The following is a 27131-nucleotide window of genomic DNA, read 5'->3' as shown; positions in this document are numbered from 1 at the left end:
TCTTGAACCCGGGAGGCAGAGGCTGCAGTGAGTCAAGATCACGCCACTGCACTCCAGCCTGGGCGACAGAGTGAGACTCTGTCTCAAGGAAAAAAAAAAAAAAAAAAGTAAGAAGTCTTGATAGGTGTAATGTTTATTTGCCTATTTCCTCTACTGGATCCAAAGTACTCTTTTTTTATTTGCTAATTTGCTAAAAAGACAGGGACATTGTTACAGTGCATCTCTAGGTTTTTCAGAGCAGGATTATTTCTAGCAACTCAATCTGAAATAATTCCATCATATCAACCAAACTGGAGTCCTTTACAGGCACAGTAAATGGAAAAATATCAGTGATGGCAAGTGAAGCCACTTGGATTATGTCTTTGTTCTATCCCCAGCAAGCAAGTAGTTTAACTACAATGGCACTTATCTATGAGATGACTTTTTTAAACAATACTTGTATTTCCAACGGTCTAGGAGTATAGCTTTATCAAAAGAGTATTTTCTTTTACTTCAAGCATTTCAGAAGATCTGTTGATTAATTTTAAGCTGAACACAAGTATTAGGTACATTCATGAGAAGCAAACCATGTGCCCAAATAGTCTGGAAGAAGACAATGGAAGAACGTCAGGTACTGTGAGAATGGGACTGAATGCAAGTGAAGCCTCACTACTACTGAGGTATTTATGTGCATGAATTTGAACATAAACAATGTGCTCCATGAGAAAGAAGTACCTCGCAAATTTTCACACACGCCCAGAAATTTAGGTAAATGGTCTCTAAAGCAGTGTGTCCTACCCTTTCACTTACCCATGTTCTCTTTCCGGTTTCTAAATTTCACTAATTTTACACCTGAAAATCATAGGACTTAGTCATAAGTAAAAAGTGGTATGAGGAGGTGGTCTTTAAGGAAAGATGATAATGTCAAAAATGGAGAGAGGGGGAGAAGCAAATATGCCCTAAACCAATCATTAAGGGCAGTTTGAAGCAAGACAGAGTCTAGGCGGATGACTGAAGAGCTGTGAATAAACGGAAAAGGTAACAAGCAGAGAGTGAGGAGCCCCCTGGGGCGCGGTCCAGAGTAGGGGTTGGATATACCAGAGGTGACTTCATGTTGCATGGACTACTGTGACATGAGACTGTTTTCAAGTTTTAAGACTCCTTTTTAACGCCATTTACTCCCTAACTCCACCTAAAGGCATTTATACTTTCGGTGTCCTTTGAGAATATGTGATTGTGCATAAAGACCCCCTAACCCCATGCAATAACAATTCCCAAATCTTCCAGGAGCCACAGTATCACAGGTCAAGGGATATCTCTAAGGAATGGGGAATAAAATCCAAGAAAGCAATGATGTACCTCTCCTTTCAATGCTCTGTTTTCAACAGAGAAGGAATTTCCCAGAAAAACTACAGAAGATCAAAATTACATTTTAAAATTAGCACATGGAGAATGATGGAGTATAAAAGGACAATTTTGAATAACGTCTGGTATGATTTAGACTTATTTATGTGTTCTCATCTAAAAGTAAGGCACACGTCTTCAAAAGAGTAGAGATAGTCCCAAAGGACCTACCCTTTTCCTGAAAGCTATTCATTCTCACGAGCATGACATCTACGTGTTCATCGGCTTTCTGAAGAGCCAGGTAAAAATTAGCTGATAATCTAAAAGTTGTGACTGATCATATGCCAAATCACTTTATATTGGCTTTGCTGTGCAATCTTTGTGTGTGTGTGTGTATAGGAAGATGGACTTTATTATAAAAATATGTACATAATCCAACAGGTGAGCTGAACAGCTTTCTCTAACAGGAGTCTGCAGTCAATTCAGCTGTGATTTACAAATAGACTAGTCAAGCTCATTGCCATCTCAAACCTCCAAGCCCAAGAAAATCGCCAATGAGAACAGGGAGAATAACAATTAAAACTGCTAACACACCTAGTAAGTATCAACACTATCATTAAACTTATTGTGAACCCAGCCTTTCCTCATACATAGAACACTGTTGCTCTGAGAGATAAAAATGACTTGCCCGAAGTCATAAGGCCATGAAATAGGTGAGCCTGTCAGACTCCAAAGACCACAGCTGGCAACTTCATTAAAACCTTCTGTAAAACTACATGATCAATGTCAGATCTGTGAAAATTGAAAGCAGCTTCCCATTGGAAAAATACTAAAAACTCTATCTAACTATCTTATTTACACATAAATCCAAAAATATGGGAGAGAGGGTGTGGCCTGATCAAGGAGATGCTCAGTTATTGCTTCTACCCCAGAAACGACAGACTTTAGGATGTGGGTTGGTAGGATCTGGGTCTACTAATAGGAGATGGGAGAACCTAGATCACCTTTTTGTGATTACAGGCTGAAAAGATGAACATTAAGAGGCAGTCCTCTCAGGAGGCCAAGATGGCTATCATGCAGCCGTCCCCTTAATCAGTCACACCTTGGGTCAGCAGTTCAACCCTCTGTTTCCAAGACCCCTTTAAAATTATACAAATTATTGAGGGACTCGAAGCTTTTCTTTCTGTGAGTTATAATCTATCAATATTTATCATATTAGAAATAAAAACAGGAAAATTTAGATGTTCATTAATTCATTTAAAAAGAAAATAAATCTATGACATTAACAAAAATAGCATGCTTTTATGAAAAATAACTACCTTTTCCAAAACAAAACAAAACAAAAGTCTTGAAAAGAGTGGCACTGTCTTGACGATTTTGCAAATCTCTTTAATGTATGGCATAATAGATAATAGCTGGATTCTCAGATCTGCTTCTGCAGTCAATCTGTTGCAATATAATATTTTGCTTGAAGTTTATGGAGAAAATCTGTCCTCACACAGACAGGTAATTGAAAAGGGGAAGAGTATGTTAGTAGCTTTTTCAGCTAATTGTGGATATTATTATTTGATAGTACACCAAAATTCAACTGATGCTGGTTTCTTAAAGGTTACTTGTAATGTGGAATTTGAAATCCTATCAATGAACCTTTCTTTGTTACATTAAATACTCTGTTACACCAAAATCCACTGGTCTGAAAACAAACAAAAAAGTACTCACTGGTCAATCTTGATGCTGAACATCAACATTATGTAACATCATGCACTGGTTTTTTTGAAAATGAGCTGACCTTCCCAATGTTGACATATTTTGTAAAAATTTTTAAAACTACATGCATTAATATCACCATCAATCTCATCAGAAAAATCTTGTCTCAATATTTGAAATATTGGGAAGGTATGAAGTTCACAGTTGCAGATAGAGGTTTTCCAAAACTCTCATTTTTTTTCTTGGAAGTTCAAAATTTCATCATTGGTAACTGATATGGTTTGGCTGTGTTCCCACCCAAATCTCATCTTGAATTCCCATATGTTGTAGGAGGGACCTGGTGGGAGGTCACTGAATCGTGGGGGCAAGTCCTTCCTGTGCTGTTCTCGTGACAGTGAATAAATCTCATGAGATCTGATGGTTTTATAAAGTGGAGTTCCCCCACGCAAGCTCTCTTTCTTTGCCTGCTGCCATCCATGTAAGATGTGACTTGCTGCTCCTTGCCTTCCACCATGATTGTGAGGCCTCCCCAGCCATGTGAAACTGTAAGTCCATTAAACCCCGTTTTCCTATGTAAATTACCCAGTCTTGGGCATGTCTTTATCAGCAGCATGAAAACAGACTAATAGAGTAAATTGGTACCAGTAGAGTGGGGCGCTGCTGGAAAGATACCCAAAAATGTGGAAGCAACTTTGGAACTGGGCAATAGGCAGAGGTTGGAACAGTTTGGAGGACTTAGAAGAAGACAGGAAAATGTGGGAAAGTTTGGAACTCCCTACAGACTTGTTGAATGGCTTTGACCAAAATGCTGATAATGATATGGACAATGAAATCCAGGCTGAGGTGGTCTCAGATGGAGATGAGGAACTTGTTGGGAACTAGAGCAAAGGTGACTCTTGTTAGGTTTTAGCACAGAGACTGAAGGCGTTTTGCCCCTGCCCTGGAGATGTGTGGAACCTTGAACTTGAGAGAGATGATTTAGGGTATCTGGTGGAAGAAACTTCTAAGTAGCAAGGCATTCAAGAGGTGACTTGGATGCTGTTAAAGGCATTCAGTTTTATAAGGGAAGCAGAGCACAAAAGTTCAGAAAATTTGCAGCCTGACAATGCAATAGAAAAGAAAATCCCATTTTCTGAGGAGAAATTCAAGCCAGGTGCAGACATTGGCATAAGTAACCAGGAGCTGAATGTTAATCCCCAAGACTATGGGGAAAATGTCTCCAGGGAATCAGGGGTGTTCGCAGCAGCCACTCCCATAACAGGTCCAGAGGCCTGGGAGGAAAAAGTGGTTTTGTGGGCCGGGCCCAGGGTCCCTGTTCTGTGTGCAGCCTAGGGACTTGCTGCCCTATGTCCCAGCCATTCCAGCTGTGGCTGAAAGAGGCCAATGTGGAGCCTGAGCCATGGCTTCAGAGGGTGCAAGCCTCAAGCCTTGGCAGCTTCTATTAGTGTTGAGCCTGCCAGTGCACAGAAGTCAAGAACTTGGGTTTCAGAACCTCCACCTAGATTTCAGAAGATGCGTGGAAATGCCTGTGTCAGGGAGAAGTTTGCTGCAGGGGCAGGCTGTCATGAAGAACCTCAGCTAGGGCAGTGTGGAAGGGAAATGTAGGGTCAGAGCCACCACACAGAGTCCCTACTGAGGCACTGCCTAGTGGAGCTGTGAGAAAAGGGCCACCATCCTCCAGACCCCAGAATGGTAGGTCCACTGACAACTTGCACTGTGTGCTTGGAAAAGCTGTAGACTCTCAATGCCAGCCCATGAAAGCAGCCAGGAGGGAAGCTGTACCCTACAAAGTCATAGGAGCAGAGCTGTCCAGACCATGAGAACCCACCTCTTCCATTAGTATGAACTGGATGTGTGACATGGAGTCAAAGGAGATCATTTTGGAGCTTTCAGATTTGACTGCCCTGCTGGATTTCAGACTTGCATGGGGCCCACAGCCCCTTTATTTTGGCCGATTTCTCCCATTTGGAATGGCTGTATTTACCCAATGCCTGTACCCCATTGTATCTAGGATGTAACTAACTTGCTTTTGATTTTAAGGCTCATAGGCAGAAGGGCCTATGTGTTCTTAGGCCTTGTGTTGGATGAGACTTTGGAATGTGGACTTTTGAGTTAATGCTGAAATGAGTTAAGACTTTGGGGGACTGTTGGGAAGGCATGATTGATTTTGAAATGTGAGGACATGAGATTTGAAGGGGCCAGAGGTGAAATAATATGATTTGTCTGTGTCCCCACTCAAATGTCATCTTGAATTCCCACAGGTTGTGGGAGGGACCCAGTGGGAGGTAACTGAATCATGGGGGCAACTCTTTCCTGTGCTGTTCTCATGATAGTGAATAAGTTTCACAAGATCTGATGGTTTTATAAAGAGTAGTTTCCCTGTATAAGCTCTCTCTTTGTCTGCTGCCATCCACGTAAGATGTGACTTGCTCCTCCTTGCCTTCCACCCAGATTGTGAGGCCTCCTTGGCCACATGGAACTCTAAGTCCATTAAACCCCTTTTCCCATATAAATTACCCAGTCTTGGCTATGTCTTTATCAGCAGCATGAAAACAGACTAATACAGTAATAAATATTGTCAATTATTTTCCTTGAAGTGATGCACTTACTTCATTTATTTTTTGGGGAATTTCCACCAAATACCCAAGTCTGAATAACCAGTTCATCTGTCAATAGTCCTTTCAAGCAAAAATAATGTTGCATGGGAAAAAGTTTCTTCCTGAGACAACCATTGTACTTTAGCAAGTGGCACAAGTTTTTTGTAAGCACTTTCCATTTTATCACATAGAATTTTAAAAAGGCATGTTCTTGAGGGTAAAGACGACAAAATAATACTGCTTCATCAAAAACATTTGTAAACACAACCGTCTTTTAAAAAACTAAAAAAAAAACTGTGGTGGTGAAGCATTCAGTGACTACTAACACAGTCTGGTGTCCCTAGTCCGGTGCCCCTACCTTGATTTTGACAAAGGGGCCAGGAGTTTGACTCCCCCGCCCTCCCACTGCTTCTGGACCAATATGCAAATATCAACACAGTGAAAAAGCAAACAATATCTCAGCGCCCTTATTATGAAGATGGTTTTGACCTATGGACACTCTGAAATGGCCTAAGGACCCCCAGGGATCCACAAGCCATATTTGATAACTTCTGCCTTAGGATTAGTAAAAGTACAAGCTCTTCTGCCTTCCCTACAGCCCATCTACCTCCAATTTTCTCCCAAAACTTCTCCAAGGGACTCTGCTTGGTGTCTTAAGACATTAGTGTCTTCATGAAAGCACAAGTCGACCTGTTTACAATCTGCAAATTTTATAAGGGCAAAGAATAACAAATATTTATTTATTATTAAAACCTGAGTGAATGTTTTAAACTCTTAGTATTATCCTTTCTAAAAAAAAAAGTTTATGTATGCCAGCTGGTGGCAATCATAACACTTTGGGAGGCCAAGGCAGAAGGATCACTTGAGGCCAGGAGGTTGAGCCTGCAGTGAGCTATGATTATGCTACTGCACTCCAGCCTGAATGATAGAGCAAGACAAAGAAAGAAGAAAAGAAAAGGAAAGGAAGGGAAGGGGAGGGGAGGGGAGGGGAAGGGGAGGGGAGGGGAGGGGAGGGGAGGGAGAGAGGAGCTGAGTCTAATAATAATTAGCTACTACTTTCCTGAGTAAGTGTCAGTCAAATGCAAGGCATCTGTTCTAAGTGAGCTCAATTTCAACTGGTCCCAGATAGTTGGCCCTCAATAACACCTTAAAGGTTCCTGCTGGCATTCATCCATTAAATCACAGCACTGTACCCCAGAGCTTGGTGCATACCCATTTGGCCTCTGTTCTATGTGTACTTGGGGAGAGAGAAAAACATCTGGAGATGCTAAAGAACGACAGGCTACCTCTACTTAAAGCAGCCTTTCCCAAACATGCCCATAATCATCACCAACACGCTGACCCTGAACCTCTGGGGGCTAGGCTGAAGATCCCTCCGCATTCAGCAAACTAGGAAAATGCTGTGTAAGGATGTTAAGATGGACGCAGAGTGTTATCACAGGGAAAACTAAAGCATGAATTCAATCATCATAATCTGACCTTGTCCAAAGAACTTAAGTTCGTTCCTCCTTGGGAATCTGACTAAAGTCATTATTTAGTGTCTTTGAAAGTGTGCTTTACGCGAGTATATTTTACTTCATCCCATTAATACATTCCTTTATTATTACCCACTTTTCACTTTTCTGTAACTTTCTAGGGCTTTTTTTAAGTATCACTAGTAAAGGTTACTTTATATCGTGTGTTACTTGTCCCACTCTTATCCCACTTACCTATAAGCCAGTCGTTGCATATTTTTTACCCCTCTATTCTCAGGAAGCTCATATCCTGGATTCAGGGTCCCTTCGGGCAGCTCCCTTTCTTGGACTTATCAGAAGCCAATTTCATTCATCCATTTACATGTTCTTTTCCCACACAGGACCATATGCTGAGATTCTGTGCCCTCCATTTCTTCCCTCCCCTTCCAGCTTAATTATAGGCCTTAAGAGTTGTGCAACCTAAACCTTTCTCACAAAAGTCTCGATTAACTTCTTCCTGCCTGTGCTCATTCCACTCCTTTCCTCCAGATGATGCCAGTCTTCTACTGATATCACGTTTCCTTTGTAAGCCAGTTCTCATAGCTTCCTTAGAAAGTAGGGCATAGTGGATAAAAGCATGGACTTCTAAATCAGGTGGACCTGGGTTGAACTCTAGCTCAGCTATGAGACCTTGGGTAAGTAATTTAAACTTTCTGTCCCTCAGTTTCTTCATCAGTAAAAATGTAGATAATGCCTCCACCCTAGGATTAGTTACCATCTGGCATATGAGTGTTCAGTAAGTGGAAGTAACAATACACAGTTAATTAAATGGTACTACACAGCTCTGTATAAACAGTAGCAACTATAATTATTCCAACAAATAAAACCAGAGCTACAATCACATGAGCAACTCCTAATATACTTTTCAATAACTTTCAAATGCACATAGTTATTAATGCAGATGAAATACAGAGCCAGAACGAAAGACACATGTTCATATCTCAGATATTTGAAAATCTTGACAGCATGACCCAGCACACTATACAAGAGGCACTGTAATTATCTCAATGTTGTTCAGGTTTCCCATGTAGTAATGACTGCTTTTAATCAGTTATGAAGGAATGGCAGTTTTCTTATTCTTGTACCTAAACTTCCCCTCCTATAAATTGAAGATGATAATAAGAGTCGACGTTTATTGAAGATTGACTATGTACCAAGCACTATTCCAGGCATTTCATAAGTATCACCATTGGTATGAGGTTGGCTTGACAGCTATCCCCACCCTAAGGAAAGTGAAGCCAGGCACAGTGACTTATACCCAGAATCCCAGTACTTTGGGAAGCTGAGGTGGGAGGATCACTGGAGGCAGGAGTTCAAGACCAACCCGGGTAATATAATAACATCTCAACTCTACAAAAAAATGAAAAAGTTAGCCAGGCATGGTTGTGTGTGCCTATAGTCCCAGCTACTTGGGAGGCAAAGACAGGAGGATGGCCTGAGCCTTGGAGCTTATGGCTAGAGTGAGTTATAATCACTCCACTGTACTCCAGCCTGGGTGACACAGCAAGACCCTGAAAAAAAAAGAAAGAAAAGAAAAGAAGGAAGGAAAGAGAAAGAAAGAAAGAAAGAAAGAAAGAAAGAAAGAAAGAAAGAAAGAAAGAAAGAAAGAAAGAAAGAAAGAAAGAAAGAAAGAAAGAGAGAGAGAAAGAAAGAGAGAAAGAAAGAGAGAAAGAAAGAGAGAAAGAGAGAAAGAGAGAGAGAGAGAGAGAAGGAAGGAAGGAAGGAAGGAAGGAAGAGAAGAGAAGAGAAGAGAAGAGAAGAGAAGAGAAGAGAAGAGAAGAGAAGAGAAGAGAAGAGAAGAGAAAGGAAGGAAGGAAGGAAGGAAGGAAGGAAAGGAAAGGAAAGAAAAGAAAAGAAAAAGGAGAGAAGAAGGAAGGAAGGAAGGAAGGAAAGAAGGAAGGAAGGAAGGAAAAGAAAAGAGAGAAAGAAAAGTGAAGCCCACATGAAGTGAGGAAGTTTAACAATCTTGGCCATAGCAGTTTGTGATCTCTCTTCCTCTTGGATTGTGAAGTCTAAGGATAATGAAATCTGGTGCTATTGTGACAACAACCTTCCTGATACTGAAGAAGGTGGAGAAAAGCAAAGATATGAGAATGAGGATGGGAAAAGAGAGAAAAAGAAAGGCCTGATGATCTCTTTGAATCCCTGAATCCAACTATCTCCGAGACTGGGATATCCCTAGAACTCTCAGTTACAATAGCCAATTTATTTCCTTTTCTATGGCCAGTTTGAATTGGGTTTCTGTCCCTTACAACTAAATGACTCCTCATTGAGACCTGTTGTTAAAAATTCTTAAATATTACTGAGACAGAAGGTCAAGAGTCATGAAAAGCTCTAAACTTCTATTTGTCCATTATAAGCACCTTACATTTAGGGGGATTTAAAATAAGCATGAAAATCAAATGTAATTTTTCAAATTTTGAAGCCATACCCACTCATTAGGCAAACCAAATACAGCCACAGTCAGCTTAAATGACTAGATCATGTGCTGCACTCCACTTCCCAGTCCTTCTTTAATGACTCCATAATGGTAGCTGGAGATTCTCTACTCAAACAAATAGTTACACATCAAGGGCAATACCAAGTCTGCCAAGTATAATGCACGTGGACGTACTTCTGTGAAGAAGATATGTGAAAACACAACAGAGCACGTGAATATTCTAAGATGCTAACACATGAGAGAGAAATCTTTAATACAGAATAAATGACTAAAGGAAAGCTTTGTCTTCTGGTATGCTAAAAAATACAGAGTGAACATATTTCCCCTAAATTAAGGAGTTAATTTGAACTTTAGGCTCTTATTACTTCTTAGAAGCACATGGGGTAGTGATTTACGCATTAATTCACTATTTTTTAGGAAACCCAATAAGAAAATGGCTTCATCTCTTTTCCCTTCCCTTAAAAAAACACAACCAACCAAACTGAATTACTACCCTATGTTAATCTCAGTGTAATCATAGTGACTATTCTGTTCCTGTTAGCTTTGGCATTGGGGTTTGTTACTACACTAAAAATTTGTACTGGAATGGTATCAGAAAGGCTGGTCTCTACAGCTCTCAGATTATTGAAGTGCCAGATGAAAACATAGTCTTTAACTCAGCTAACTCTCAATTAGTCCTGCTAATAAGTAAGTAATTCAAAATTCTAGTTTTCTAGTTAATCATTTAGCAAACATCCACTGAGTGTTCATTTTGAGAATGTAAAAGTAAGTAAAATATAGAAACTGACCCCTCAAGAAGCTCACATTCTAGCTGTTATGAAGGAAAGGTTTCCAAATAGAGCATAATAGAATTAATAAATGCTAAAACACAGCTGTGACAACAGAGTCCAAAAACAAACCATATACATACGGTCAGTTGATTTTTCAACGAAGGTGCCAATAAGAATGGGGAGAGGCCAGTCAGCGGTAAGGAGAGAAAGTAAGGAGTGTTGGAGCAGTCTACCTGAGAAGTGAAGATCCTGAAGTAACATAATTCACATATTATGTTGCTATTATTGGCTACAGGATACAACTAGACTTCTGAAAGCCTCTTCTCATAAAATTTAGAATGGAGCTAAGACAGGTCAGAAGCCTGGGCCGCTGAGGGAGACTTACTCACATGATCAATATTTGGCTGGGGGATGGGAGGTGGCAGGTGGGCATAAACCATCCTTTCCCCCTGTGAGAATACCAAGGGGAGCTTCTGGTACTGTGCCTCCACAGGGAGGCATCCTCTATCCCTGGATGTCTTCATGGGAAACTCTGGGGTACTGGGAAACCCAGATCTGCATCTGAGATCATGCTGTACTGTCTCCAGCTTAGAGTAACTAAATATTACCTCCTGCAGTTGTATCTGTTAGCTTCTTTCTTGCAATCATAGTCTCACCCCTTTGAGAAGCACACACTTACTTAATTATTCTCAAGCTGAGATGATCTTCATAAGCTAGCTCTCTGTCCCAAACTACTGCATTGCTGCCCAATGTTCTTCTTTATGACCACATGCAGAAGGCAATTCTGAAGAGCTGCTTTGACCTGAGATCTTGCTCTGGTCTAGGGGCATAAAAGGAGGCCCTGTGTTAATATATTTGATGCAGAGCTAATATAAGTTTCCCATATAGTTAACCTCAATACCTGTCATCTGGGTTGTTGCATCTCTTTCTGACCCTGCTATTCCATCCTTTAAACATTTTGACCTTTTTTCTTGATGACTAGGTCCCTCTCCCAATCACTGCAAAGCCTTTTGTATCTTTTGTAGCCTCCCTGAGTGTATCATCTAAGAATATCTCATACATTGTTTGTTTAGTCCACTGCTCTATGCACAGCTTCATCTGTTGGATGTCACTCTGGTGAGGGTGATCCTGCATTCCAGACTATGACTTCCGTAGCTCAGAACCACTGGCCAATGCTTCAGACACCATACTGAGAGGAGGTTCTCCTCACTGGGTCTCTATCCTTTGTTTGTGGCTTTTCACTTGGGATCTTGATCCTGCTACCAGCTCCTCTGGATGCCTCCTCTGCCCCCTAGGCTTGGTTAAGCACAGTGCCTTCTTGCACCACTTAGGAGATACTATCTCAGACCTCACATGTCTGTTCAGAAGGAAAGGAATGAAAGAATGAAGCAACAGGAGGTATGAGGCTTATTTAAAAAGAGAAGCATCTTTGTTATAACAGCAAGAGTGCCCAGTTGCCTCAGATTCCTGGTTCAGAGCCTTAGGGGAAGATTTAGAAGGAAGACCCATGCCAACCCTATAGAAGCCTGCTAGTTAGCCACACTCTGGTCACAGTGCAGAGTCTGCAGTCAGCCCTGCACTCAGTGGAAAAGCCTCTAAGACAATGAGACCCACACCGCTACAGAGGGGACTTGCGCTAACTATCAACACAATCAGCTTTGGCAATCATCAGCCATTTAAGAAAAAGCAATACCCATGAAAAAGAAAGGCCAAGAGGAACATATAAGACAGGTCATACCTGAGGATAGATAATTCACAGGAATAATTTTTAAAACTCTAATTAATAATGTGCAAATAAATTTAAATGAGATACTGTATCTGTAAAACACAAAAGACTATTATGAAAAAGGACAATCAGAAAAATGCAGATTTACTGGAAATTAAAAATAATTGTCAAAATAAAAAAATTTATGAATGGACTAAATATTATTAATTGGGCTTATGGTCAAAATTAGTAACACAGGAGAAAAGATGGGAGAAATCTCCTATAACTTCAATCAAAAAGACAAACAGCTTAGAAGAGGCACAGAAGATAGATCTGGGAGGTCTCTACATAGTTCTACTAAAATTCCAAATGCAGAACTGAATTGGATAAAGAAGTTTTTTAAAGAATGAAGAAAAAAGTATAATTAATTAAAGTATAATTAAATTGTTTCATTTATAGAGCCATAATTGCTTCTATTTAAATAACCCAATATATAATCCAGAAAGAGAAATAATAATTATGTAACTAACATTTATTAAGCACTTCCAACCTGAGATGCTGATCTAAATGTTAACTCATACAATGCTCATAAAAACTCCATTTATTCCATTATTTATGTGAGCCATCTGAGGCATAGAGACGTTTAGTAGCTTGTCCAAGGTATAAGCAGGTATATTATATGGTAGCGCTGGGAACAGAAACCAGGCAGTATGACTCCAGAGCCCATGGTCAAATTTAGATACATCCAGAATTCCAAAAATAAAGAGAAAATTCTAAAAAATTTCAAAACAAGAAGAAAAGAAAAAACTTAAAACAAGACAAAAATCAGACTGCCATACTTATTAGCAAACTTGGATGACAGGAGATATTAAGGTGATGACAGGAGATATTAAGGTAATGACTTCATTTAAAGTCCTGAAGAAAAATGATTTTGCAACTAGAATTCTATACACCCAAACTCCTGAATTATGATGGAAAAATACTTTTCACAAAGACGCAAATTTAACTACATTTGTTCTTCATGTGAAAAAGTTACACAATGAGGCAATACAAAAAAACAAAAAAGGAAACAAGAAAGATAATGACTAACAGGAAAGAAGCAGTGGTAGCTGACCATGCAAAGTGCAAAAAAAAAAAATCAGTGGAGAATCCCCTGGACCTTGATTCTTGTGACAGCTTCCTTCAAGTGGCAAACACTTAGACACAGAGCACTGCACTTCCTTCTCCATGGGTCCAATCGCACCATTTGGTGTATAATCAATAATCAGTACACTCACAGCATCATCATTACAATGCTGTAAGATTGGGTTGAAGTTTTAAAAAATTCAACATATAGGCCAGACACAGTGGCTCACGCCTGTAATCCCAGCACTTTGGGAGGCTGAGGTGGGAGTATCACTTGAGGTCAGAAGTTTGAGATCAGCCTGGGCAATGTAGTAGGACCCTGTCTCAACAAAAATATTGCAAATTAGTTGGGCGTGGGGGCCTGAAACAGGAGGATCACTTGAGCCCAAGAGTTCAAGATTGTAGCGAGCTGTGATCATGCCACTGCACTCCAGCCTGGGTGACAGAGTAAGACTCTGTCTCAAAAAAAAAAAATCTGAGCCAGGTCTAGTGGCTCACACTTGTAATCCCAACACTTTGGGGGGTTAAGGCTGGAGGATTGCTTGAGCCTAAAAGTCTGAGGCCAGCTTGGACAACATGGCAAGACCCTGCCTCTATAAAAAACTTAAAAATTAGCCTGGCATGGTGGTGGGTGTCTATGGTCCTAGCTACTGAGGAGGCTGAGGTGGGGAGGATCACTTGAGTCCAAGAGGTCAAGGCTGCACAGTGACCCATGTTTGTACCACTGCACTCCAGCCTGGAAAACAGAGCAAGACCCTGTCTCTGAAAGAAAAAAATATATATATATAGAACAAACATACATGACAAAAATTACCCAACAGAATATAGAGTAACAACTCCAACAATTGAAAAATAACATAAAAATGGAAGAGGAGATGAGAGGTGCGCTGATTTCTTCCTTAGTTATAGTGTGGAATCAACAGATTCTATCCAAAAAGTTGACAAATCAAGAGACAGAAGTATTAAAGAAATGTAAATATTTAAAGTTATAATGGAAACCACTAGAATAACAACTAAAAAAGAAAGAGCTAAAAGTGAACTCAGAATTGGGGAAGAATTTATATCTTTCATTTAAAATCCTCCTCAGTGAACTAATTTATTTTATTATATGCAGTACTAAAATTTTTAATATGCAGTTTAAAAATAAAATATTAATTAAAAGACACTTTCAAAAATAGAGGATTAGTTAAATAAGTTGTAGCACTTCTATTTAAAAGAGTGACATATGGCTGCTGGAACGAATGAGCTAGATTCACGAGTATTGGCATGCAGAGTTGATCAAGCTGTTATGTTTAGAGGGAAAAGGTATAAAGCAATGAAGACTGGATGATCCCACTTATGTCAAAGTATATTTATGTTTACGCACAGAAAGAGGTTTAGAAGGTACACAAATTGTTGAGACTGGAAGGCAAGCAAGAGGAAAAGGAAGCTGTTGTTTTTTACTTTCCACTTCCATATTGCTTATATTTTTATAATAAGCAGTATCATTTATATAATTAAAACAATTAAGAAGAGTGACATAGTTTAAAAAAACAAAACACACTTCACTACTACTGACCGTGGACTTGGTCCAGGTGTTACATCTAATTCCTGCAGAGTGTGGTAATTCCATCAGTATTAAAAAAAAAAAAAAAACAAACATAAAGGACCTCTTTCTCAAAATTATTCAAACACAAGTACAAGCCTCAGAGTAACAAATCCTGACAGTACATTACTGTGACTAATATTCCTCCAATCAAGGGTTTCATTATGACATACTCTTAATCATTACTAGAAATTAATGAGATAGGTCATGAGGGCCATATAAAGAAAGGACTACCAACTTTAAAGAGAAATGTTTCAGCCCACACAGCAGCAATAATCTCCACAATGGTAACAAACATGGTATTTTGGGTCTTCCTCCCTCCATAATTAACCATGATAAAAATCCCCACTCCTTCAAAGCATGCATGCAACTACACAGTATCAAGAACAGATGTTCTAAAGCTGGAGGAATCACATTAGCACACTTCAAACTGTACCACAAGGCCACAGAAACCAAAACAGCACGGTACTGGTACAAAAAACAGACACACAGGCCAATGAAACAGAATAGAGAGCCCAGGAACAAAGATGCACACCTACAACCATCTGATCTTGGAGAAAGTTGACAAAAACAAGCAATGGGGAAAGGACTCCTTATTAAATAAATGGTGCTGGGATAACTGGCTAACCACATGTAGAAGACTGAAACTGGACCCCTTTCTGATCCCATATACAAAAATCAACCCAAGATGGATTAAAGACTTAAATGTAAAACCAAAAACTATAAAATCCCTGGAAGATAACCTAGAAAATACTACTCTCAATGTAGGGACTGGCAAAGATTCCATGACAAAGATGCCAAAAGCAATTTCAACAACAACAAAAATTGACAAACTGAACCAAATTAAACAAAAGAGCTTTTGCACAACAGAACAAACTATCAACAGAGTAAAGAGACAATCTACAGAATGAGAGAAAATATTTGCAAATGCACCCGACAAAGGTCTGATATCCATAATCTATAAGTAACTTAAACAAAAAACAAAAAACAACCCCGTTAAAAAGTGGGCAAAGGACATGAACAGTCACTTTTCAAAAGAAGACATATGCACAGCCAACAAGCATATGAAAAAAACACTTAACATCACTAATCATTAGAGAAATACATATCAAAACTACAATGAGATACCATCTCACAACAGTCAGAATGGATATTAAAAAGTCACAAAACAACATGCTAAAGAGGCTGTGGAAAAAAGGGAACGCTTATATACTGTTGGTGGGAATGTAAATTAGTTCAGCCATTGTGGAAAGCAGTTTGGCAATTTCTCAAAGAACTTAAAACAGAACTACCATCAGACTCAGCAATCTCATTACTATGTATATACCCAAAAGATTATCAATCGGTCTACCATAAAGACACGTGTGTGTATGTTCATTGCAGCACTATTCACAATAGCAAAGGCATGGACTCAACCTAAATTCCCATCAACAGTAGACTAAATAAAGAAAATGGGGTAGGCATGGCCAGGTACAGTGGCTCACGCCTGTAATTCCAGCACTTTGGGAGGCTGAGGCAGGCGGATCACCAGGTCAGGAGATCGAGACCATCCTGGCTAACACGGTGAAACCCTGTCTCTACTAAAAATACAAAAAATTAGCTGGGCATGGTGGCAGGCGCCTGTAGTGCCAGCTACTTGGGAGGCTGAGGCAGGAGAATGGCGTGAACCTGGGAGGTGGAGCTTGCAGTGAGCTGAGATTGTGCCACTGCACTCCAGTCCGGGCGACTGAGCGAGATTCTGTCTCAAAAAAACGGGGTACATATACACCATGGAATACTACAGAACCATAAAAAAGAACAAGATTATGTTCTTTGCTGCAACAAAGATGGAGCCAGAGGCCATTAACTTAAGCAAACTAATGCAGGGACAGAAAACCAAATAGTGCATACTCTCACTTGTAATTGGGAGCTAAACGTTGGGTACACATGGACACAAAGAAGGGAACAACAGACATTGGGGCCTACTTGAGGGTGGAGGGTGGAAGGAGCATAAGAATTGAAAAATTACTTAATGAGTACTATGCTTATTACCTGAGTTTCAAAATAATCTGTACACCAAAACCTGAGACACACAATTTATCTATCTAACAAACTTGCGCGTGTACCCCTGAGGCTAAGTTAAAAGACAAAAAAAAAGAACAAATATTCTAAGAAGAAAAAAGTCATTTAAAAATTGTGAAATCTGACTTCATTACCACAGTTAAGAAAGTCAAATTGCAGTATAAACAGACTCCAGGGACAGAAAACTGCAATAATCTCAAATTTCCAATTCAATGCAATGTCCTCCCAGAAATCCAAGGAGGAAGAAAAATTTCCCTGTTGGGCAAACATCTTCAGAGGCACAACTGCTTGGACAGGGACAGACTTTCACGACTTAAATTAACAGGTATAAGAGATAACCAAGTAATTAAATTCATTATCAAGATTATTTCAGTAATAAACATAAAACAATCTAACATTGATCTCCAAAGACTGAGCTGAGTTTATCTAACACCAAGTAAAAGGAGTTTGATATGAAAGAAGACAGAGCTTGATATGAAAGAAGACAATGACAAATTTGGTTTGCACAATTTTTTTTTCAAAAATGTTTTGGTTTGGACATACATAAGATGGTCCCTTTGAATGTATGTAGTTTCCATTAATTTGCTTCACATTTGGATTACAAAATGTTTTAGCCCCTTTGTGTTGCTGTAACAGAACATTAGGATTGGGTCACCTACAATGAGCAGAGATTTTACTTCTTATAGTTCTGGAGACGGGGAAGTCTAAGATGGAAGGGCCTGTATCTGGAAAAGACCTCTTGCTACATGATCCCATGGCAGAGGCACAAGAGGGAGAGTGAGAGCAAGAGAGATAGAGGGAAGGAAGCCAAACTCATTCTTTTATCAGGAACCTAACCCCTGAAATACTGGCATTAATCCATTAATGACTTAATCACCTCCTAAAGGTGCCATTTCTCAATACTTTTGCATTGGGGATTAAGTTTCCAACACATCAACTTTGGGAGATGCACATGAACCATAGCATATAAAAGAAAAGGATGTGATCTTATGATAAAATGTTGAATATAAGAATCTAAGGGTGGGTGCGGTGTATCACGCCTGTAATCCCAACACTATGGGAGGCGAAGGAAGGTGAATAGCTTAAGCCCAGGAGTTCAAGACCAGCCTGGGTAACGTGGTGAAACCTTGTCTCTAAAAAAAATACAAAAATTGACAGACATGATGGCGCACACCTGTAGTTGGGAGGCTAAGGCAGGAGAATCAGGTGAGCCCAGGAGGTGGAGGTTGCAGTCCCGAGATCATGCCATTGCACTCCAGCCTAGGTGACAAAGTGAGACTCTCTCTCATTAAAAAAAAAAAAAAGAATTTAGATCAGATGGGGACAGAAAGGCTGAATGACGATAGAGAACACTATTTTATACTCCACTGGTAGAAAAGTAGGGTATAAATGATTACTGAAGAATATAATCTTATTTTATTTCAAGCAGCTTCTGAATCATAGCCATTAAAATAGTTTCCATAAACATGATTTTCTTCATTGTCACTAACATCACCACTGCCTTGAACATGCAATACAAAATTGCAGCCTAAAATAATTTCAGAAGACAAGATGTTTTTAATAGATTGTCCTCATTTGGGAGTTCCTCCTTCTTCTGCGGATCTTATAATCATGATTTATTTACCTTTAGGTGTGGTGAAACATTTTCTTTTCAAGTTTGGCATGTCTCACTTAGAGATCTCTTCCAAATCTGCCATTCCTTAGGACTTGCCGTTGAAGCCTTCAGTGTAACTGCCTGCAACCGTGTAAGTCTGTGTAGTCCAGACTGTCACTAACTAGCCAGACAAACTGGGGCAAGGTTACCTGACTTCATCACACCTGCATTTCCTCAATACATAATAGAACAAGATCAAACTTTTCCTTAAGGGGGTCCTTTCTAGCTTATTTTTCCTCAAGTCTTTTTTTTTTTTTTTTTTTTTTTTTTTCAGACAGAGTCTTATTCTGTCATCAGGCTGGAGTGCAGTGGCGCGATCTCGGCTCACCACAACCTCCGCATCCTGGGTTCAAGCAATTCTCCTGCCTCAGCCTCCTGAGTAGCTGGGATTACAGGCGCCCGCCACCATGCCCAGCTAATTTTTGTATTTTTAGTAGAGACAAAGTTTCACCATCTTGGCCAGGCTGGTCTTGAACTCCTGACCTCAGGTGATACACCCGCCTCGGCCTCCCAAAGTGCTAGGCGTGATTACAGGCGTGAGCCACCACACCCAGCCTTTTCCTCAACTTTTAACAGTTTATCATTTTATCACTTCACACTGCTGTGGAAGGGAACAGATTTTCATAGAAACTAAAACAGAATTAAAAAAACACAACACTGTCTTAATGTATACATGTAATTTTAAAATCATTTTCCTCTTTTTCCTCAGGGATGCAGTAACTTAAACAAAGTAATATCAAGTTCTGAATCAGGGGAATTGGCAGAAGTTCAGATGATGAGCTAAATGCCTCAACATTGACAGAAACTTAGACAAATTGTACATTCATCCTGTCACATGATCTGACTAATTTCCAAGATTTCTGGGTTGGGGAAGTAAAGAGCATTTTCTACAGTACTACCCTGCGGAGGCAGAAGTAACAACTCTCTAATTCTGTTCTACAGTTAGTGGGCTACGCAACTCTCTTGATAATGCAGCATTTGAATGGCAAAATGAACGGACCCCAAATATAGTAAGGCCAATGCAAAGGAAAAATGCCAGAGCACAGAGATTTGACTATTCTTCTTCTTCTTTTTTTTTTTTTTTTTTTTGAGACAGAGTCTTGGTCTGTCGCCCAGGCTGGAGTGCAGTGGCGCAGTCTCGACTCACTGCAACCTCTGCCTCCTGGGTTCAAGCAATTCTCCGCCTCAGCCTCTCAAGTAGCAGGGATTACAGGCGCCTGCCACCATGCCTAGCTAATTGTTTTGTATTTTTACTGGAGATGGGGTTTCACCATGTTGGCCAGGTTGGTTTCGAACTCCTGACCTCAAGTGATCCACCTGCCTTGGCCTCCCAAAGTGCTAGGATTACAGGTGTGAGCCACTGCTCCCAGCCTTCTTTTAAATCCATGTTTCCCACTCAAAACACATTCTTGTTATTTGATATCTAAAAACATAATCTTCACAAATGCAGGTTTAGAATTGAAAAGATATATACAGGCTGGGTGTGGTGGCTCACACCTGTAATCCCAGCACTTTGGGAGGCTGAGGCAGGTGGATCACTTGAGGTCAGGAGTTCAAGACCAGCCTGGCCAACATGGTGAAACCCGTCTCTACTAAAAATACCAAAATTAGCCAGGCGTGGTGGCATGTGCCTGTAATCCCAGCTACCTGGGAGGCTGAGGTAGGAGAATCGCTTGAACCCGGGAGGGCAGAGGTTGCAGTGAGCTGAGATCATGCCACTGCACTCTAGCCTGGGTGACAGAGTGAGACTCTGTCTCAAAAGAAAAGAAAAGAAAAGAAAAGAAAAGAAAAGAAAAGAAAAGAAAGGAAAGGAAAGGAAAAGAAAGAAAGAAAGAAAAGCTATATACTTATAAACACATAAAAGATTCACTTTTTTAGTTTAATTAGATGCTATAAAAGAAAAATGAATGCTGACCAACTTATTTTATGTGCCAAAGTTATTGAAAGAGATGGCTAAAGAGCAAATTATTTCTAGGTCAATATGTCCTTCACCAATAAGTGAATGTAGTCTAGCACTATTTCTATTAAGAAGGCCAAAACTAGCCTGACCAACATGGCGAAAACCCAACCCTACTACAAATAGAAAAAATTAAGCAGGCGGTGCATGCCTGTAGTCCCAGCTACTCGGGAGGCTGAGACGGGAAAATCACTTGAACTCAAGAGGCAGAGGTTTCAGTGAGTCGAGATCACGCCACTGCACTCCAGTGTGGGTGGGAGAGTGAGACCTCCCATCTCAAATACAAACAAACAAAAAAAGAAGGCTGAAGTTTTAACAACAACAGAGACTTAAACTTTTTCCATAATGTAAAAAAATGTATTATGTGTATTTCCTTAAATAAACTATGTTTTAGTCATTTCAACATTTTACAATTTTAGTGTAAACTGAATTTTTAATAAACTTTAAAACAATGGTGTAATCCACCATAATTGAAGATGCTAATCAACTACATCTTCACCTTCCCTCTTTGCTCTACATGGTGAGGTCTAGCTGCGGGAGTGGGGACAACAGATTGCCTTGAACTATCAGCTTTTTCAGCGTCACCTCAGCTAGAGAGCACCTAGCCTGAGGTCATGCCCCTTCCTGAGGCTGCCCATATCCAGTGATAGGGAAGAGAAGGCAGAGGACAGGTCCAGCCATTTCAGCCCAAGGAGACAGCAAAGTGGGAAATACTGTAGGCTCCACTGAGCCAACACCTTGGATTGACATTTTCTTCTGCTTCTTTCTATTTCTTGTCAACAGGTGTTGCACCCTAGTGACATGAATTTTGTGTTTAGATTTGGGTCCCATCCCCAGAATATCTCATTATGTATATGTAAATATTTCAAAGTCTGAAAACAATCCAAAATCCAAAACATTTCTGGTCCCAAGCATTTCAGATAAGGGATACTGAACCTGTATCAACGGTTTTATCACCAATGATATTAATCATAATCACAAGGTTACCGTAGTGTTTGCCAGTTTTTTCCACTGTAAAACAACACTGCTTTGAACTGTACAGGTTCGCTTATATATGGGTTTTCATCCGTCTCTGCCGTCCATGAGACAGCAAGACCAATTCTTCCTTTTGCACCTCCTCCTCAGCCTACTCAATGTTAAGACAATAAGGAGGAAGACCTTTATGGTGATCTACTTCCAGTTAATGAATAGTAAATATATTTTCTCATTTTTTTCTTAATAGCGTTTTTTTCTCTCTGCCTTACTTTTTTTTTTTTTTTTTTTTTTAACGAGACGGAGTCTCATTCTGTCACCCAGACTGGAGTACAGTGGCACAATCTTGGCTCACTACAACCTCCGCCTCCTGGGTTCAAATGATTCTCCTGCCTCAGCCGGCTTACTTAGGATATAGGCTAAACTGCTATAACAAAAAGATCAAAAAGTAGACTTGAGCAAGACAGAATTCTGTTTCTCTTTCATTTATAAATTCAACAGTGCTATAGTTTGAATGTGTCCTTTAAAAGTTCATGTGTTGGCAACTTGGTGACCAATGCAACAGTGGTGGGAGGTGGGGGCTCTACCCTCATGAATGGATTAATGCTGTTACCATGGGAGTGGGTTAATTACCATGGAAGTGGCTTTGTTATAAAAGGGAGCTCTCTCTTGCATATACTTCCTTTTGCCTTCTACCTTTCTGCCAGGGGATGACCCTCACCACCTCCTGGCACCATGGTCTTGGGCTTCCCAATCTCCAGAACTGTAAGAAATAAACTTCTTTTCTTCATAAATTACCCAGTCTGTGGTACCCTGTTATCACAGCAAAAAATAGACTAAAACAATGAATGGCTCAGAACTGCTAAAAGGGCTCAGCCACCTTCAAAACATCTGTGGTCTAAGTTGGCGGCCCAGTTCTCCTGATTTCCCAGCCAACGGGAAGGGACAAAGTACCAGGAGAGCACACATTCCCTTTTAAGGGTATGACCCAGAAGTGGTACATATTACTTCATCCACATCCTACTGTTCACAACTTAGTTACCTGGCCTCTCCAACATGCAAAAGAGGATCGGAAGTCATATGCCTGGATAAAATTCAGGAGGTTCTATCACTAAAATAAAGAAGGGGGCCAGGCACGGTGGCTCATTCCTGTAATCCAGCACTTTGAGAGGCAGGTGGATCACCTGAGGTCAGGAGTTCAAGACCAGCCTGGCCAACATGGTGAAACCCCGTCTCTACTAAAAATTCAAAATTAGTTGGGCACAGTGGCGCGTGCTTGTAATCCCAGCTACTCAGGAGGCTGAAGCATGAGAATCGCTTGAACCTGGGAGGCAGAAGTTGCAGTGAGCCAAGATTGCACCACTGCACTCCAGCCTGGGCGACAAGAGTGAAACTCCATCTCAAAAACAAAAAGACTGGGGAGCAGGGAGAATGGATATTGAGGTTCTAAAATTAGCATTCTCTGACAGAGAAACCCCACTTCTGTTTTTATCACAGCATTCTGTCTGTGGATTTATTTTTAATACAGCAACAAATAATATGCTTTTTATTTTATTTTTATTTTTATTTATTTATTTTTTTTTTTGAGACGGAGTCTCGCTCTGTCGCCCAGGCTGGAGTGCAGTGGCGCGATCTTGGCTCACTGTAAGCTCCGCCTCCCGGGTTCACGCCATTCTCCTGCCTCAGCCTCCCGAGTAGCTGGGACTACAGGCGCCCACAACCGCGCCCGGCTAATTTTTTGTATTTTTAGTAGAGACGGGGTTTCACCGTGGTCTCGATCTCCTGACCTTGTGATCCGCCCGCCTCAGCCTCCCAAAGTGCTGGGATTACAGGCGTGAGCCACCGCGCCCGGCCAACAAATAATATGCTTAATACTTATTCAAATGAGCTAAAATTTTGTCACAATAAGAAATTTAGAATAAGACAGGCCGGGCACGGTGGCTCATGCCTGTAATCCCAACATTTTGGGAGGCCGAGGTGGGCAGATAACTTGAGATCAGGAGTCCAAGACCAGCCTGGCCAACACGGTGAAACCCCATCTCTACTAAAAATACAAAAATTAGCTGGGTGTGGTGATGGGCGCCTGTAATCCCAGCTACTCGGGAGGCTGAGGCAGGAGAATCGCTTGAACCCAGGAAGCAGAGGTTGCAGTGAGCCGAGATCATGTCACAGCACTCCAGTCTGGGTGACAAAGCAAGACTCTGTCTCCAAAAAAAAAAAAAAAAAAGTAAATAAGTAATGAAAATGTACAATTACACCCCATAAAATAAAACAGGAATCCATGAGTTCACAATCAAGTAAATAAATACATGGAAAAACAAATGAGAAGAGAAAGCTCTTCCTTACAGTAGAATACCAATTTAAAAAATTATTAAAGAATCATGGAATTAGAAAATTACCTGTTGGCAATACATAATGCTAACTTATGCAGAGAAGATACATCAATAAATAATAAAACCAGGCCAGGCACAGTGGTTCCCACCTATAATGCCAGAACTTTGGGAGGCCAAGGCAGGAAGATTGCTGGAGGTCAGGAGTTTGAGACCAGCCTGGACAACATAGTGAGATCCCGTATGACAAATTAAAAAACTATCCAGGCACAGTTGCATGCACCTATAGCCCTAACTAGTGGTAAGGCTGAGGGCTGAGACAGGAAGAATATTTGAGCACAGGAGGTGAAGGCTGCAGAGAGCAATGATCGCACCACTATACTCCAACCTGGGCAACAGAGCAAGACCCTGTCTCTAAGAAGAAATAAATGAATAAATACACACATTTTTTTAAAATGCTAAAACCTCCTCATTAGTATAGTGGCAAGTAAAAATAAATAAATAAAAATATAAAAACAAAAGAATAAATGCTAAAACCTATGGGTGAAAGTTAGATGACAAATCAGATGGTCTCAGAGTAACTCCCTGTGTTAATCTGTTTTGTGTTGCTGTAAAGGAATACCGGAGGCTTGGTAATTTATAAAGAAAAGATGTTCATTTGGCTCATGGTTCTACAGGCTATACAAGCATGGTACCTCGGCTTCTGATGAAGCCTCAGGAAGCTTTTAGTCATGACAGAAGGGGAGGGAAGCAAGTGGATCACATGGCGAGAAAGGAAACAAAAGAGAAGCCAGGCTCTCTCAAACAAGCTCTCACATGAACTAACAGAGGGAGAAGTCACTTACTACCGTGGAGAAGGCATTAGGACATTCATGAGGGGTCTGTTCCCATGACCCCAACACCTCCCACCAGGCCCCATCTCCAACAATGGAAATCACATTTCAACAAGAGATATGAAGGGGACAAATACCCAAACGATACCACTCCCTGAAAATGTTTATTAATTACAATAGGAAAAGACTAACTTTACTAACACTAACTTTACGAACACAAGCTTACTGAATGATCAAATAACATTCCCAGTGACAGCATAAGTGAACATCATGTGCCACCTGAGGGGGGAAGAGTACTACATTATTTCTATAATATGACAGCCAAAATTCTATGACCTGAATCAAATAATGAAACATCAGACAAACTCTAACTGAAGGGCAGTCTTCAAAATAACCCATAATCTTCAAAAGCATCAAACCCATCAAGGTCAAAAAAGGACTAGGAATTGTTCTGGAATAAAGGAGCCTGAAAGGATATGACAGTGAAATGCCAGGCTTGGATCCCTGTGCTACAAAGGACGTTATGAGGACAAGTTGTTAAAGCCTAAACAGGATCTCATGGTGAAGGGTATATGGGAATTCTTCATACTGTTCTTACGACTTTTATGTAGGTTTGAAATTTTTATAAAATAAAAATAAATTTTTGGCTGGGCACAGTGGCTCATGCCAGTAATCCTAGCACTTTGGGAGGCAGAGGCAGGCAGAGCACTGGAGGCCAGGAGTTTGAGACCAGCCTGAGCAACATGGTGAAACCTCCATCTCTACTAAAAATACAAAAATTAGACGGGCATGGTGGTGCACGCCTGTAATCCCAGCTACTCAGAAGGCTGAGGCATAAGAATTGCTTGAACCCCAGAGGCAGAGGTTACAGTGAACTGAGACTGTGCCACTGCACTCCAGCCTGGGCAACAGAGCAAGACCCTGTGTCAAAAAAAATTTTTTTTTTTAAATCACTTTCATTAATTACTATAGTCTGAATGTGTCCTCCAAAATATATATGTTGAAACTTAATGGCCAATGTGAAAGTATTAGGAGGTAGGATGTTTAGGAAATTATTAAATCTTGAGGGCAGAGCCCTCATAAGCCAGACTAGGGCCCTTATAAAATGGTGTAAAAGGATGGGTTCACTCTCTTCCACCCTTCTGTCATATGAGAACACCCAGACAGTGCCATCCACGAGCAACGAGGCTTTATCAGACACCGAATATGCCAGCACCTTGATCTTAGACTTTCCGGCCTTTAGAACTGTGAGAACATGAATTTCAATTCTTTATAAATTAAATTACCTAGTCTCAGGTATATTGTTGTAGCAGCACAAACAGACTAAGACACTGACGTTATGAAATCCTGTATCTATTGCAAGATTTTCCATTTTTCTTGGTAATAAATTTGCATCATGGATAGTTTATGAGAAAATATGTGAAAGAGACTAAATGCTATTGACTCATTGGATAGGAATAAACATTAGCATTAAATGAAGAACGTTACTTGAATATGGATTAATCTTACATGTGGTTAGTTCATTAATGAATATTTTTTGCATCAGGATGAATTTTATTTCTTTATACAAGCCATACCTATGGGGCTGCATATCTTTATTTATTTATTCTTATGTTGTCTCTTTTAATGCTTACCATAAACCTGTGTTATTATTATTTTTTTTTTCTTTTTTAATTTTTTGAGACAGAGTCTTGCTCTTGTTGCCCAGGCTGGTGTACAATGGGATGATTTTGGCTCACTGCAACTTCTGCCTACTGGGTTCAAGCAATTCTCCTGCCTCAGCCTCCCAAGTGGCTGGGATTACAGGCACCTGCCACCATGCCTGGCTAATTTTTGTATTTTTAGTAGAGATGAAGTTTTGCCATGTTGGCCACGCTGGTCTCGAACTCCTGACCTCATGACCCACCTGCCTCAGCCTCCCAAAGTGCTGGGATTACAGGCGTGAGCCACCGTGCCCAGCCTAAGTGCTGTTATTATTATTAACCTCTTTTACAGATGATGAAAATGAGGTTTGGAGAGGTTAAGTACCGAGTTCACAGAGCTGCTAAGTCACAGAGCTGGGCTTTGGAACCAAGAAGTTAAATTATAGAACTTATTCTCTAAACAGTAACAAATTATTTGAGTAAAATGTAAGCCATCTCATTCTTTCATTCACAGCAAACATGTATGCTTATTGATAGCAATAGAGAGTTGGAAGAAGCACACAATTGCCACATTAATTCCTACCTGTGTCTGCCTCATTGCCCGTTCCACTCGGCGTGTACTTCCTCTCTCAAGTTTTGTCCGGAGGATCAAGGCCGATGTCTGAATGGCCCAGAACTTTGGTTGTGAAAGCAAACACTGATAGAAGCAGGAGGAAAAAAACATAGAAAAGAGATAAGCTAGGTGATCTCATTCTGAATAGGACAAAATTAAGTCTTCCAAAAATATCAGGGTACAGTTAAACACAGATTTGAAAATCTTCCCAGTGAACAAAAAGTTCTCTTTTTCTCAATTTGTATTACAGAAATCATTCTAAAACATATGAGAATGCTTTCTGGCATTCGTTAAGGTAGGGA

General features: G+C 40.3%; 1 protein-coding gene and 1 long non-coding RNA gene across 4 annotated transcripts in view; one reads left to right on the top strand and one right to left on the bottom strand.

Annotated features, from left to right (window-relative positions):
* The window catches only part of TTC27 (tetratricopeptide repeat domain 27), a 179743-nt gene that overhangs the window by 86741 nt on the left and 65871 nt on the right, over positions 1-27131 (bottom strand). For all 3 annotated transcript variants that reach the window (XM_003908490.3, XM_009183967.2, XM_021924742.2), the window contains one exon: positions 26800-26913. In XM_003908490.3, coding sequence (XP_003908539.1) covers positions 26800-26913 — 114 coding nt within the window. The remainder of the gene's footprint in view (positions 1-26799; positions 26914-27131) is intronic.
* Positions 1-27131, top strand: part of LOC103876841 — a 60610-nt gene that overhangs the window by 20483 nt on the left and 12996 nt on the right. The window lies entirely within an intron of this gene.

The sequence above is a fragment of the Papio anubis genome, chromosome 14 (genome assembly GCF_008728515.1).
Source record: "Papio anubis isolate 15944 chromosome 14, Panubis1.0, whole genome shotgun sequence".
NCBI classification, from domain to species: Eukaryota; Metazoa; Chordata; class Mammalia; order Primates; family Cercopithecidae; genus Papio; species Papio anubis.
Note: the sequence above shows the minus strand (reverse complement) of the source record. Positions and strands in the feature narration are given on the sequence as shown.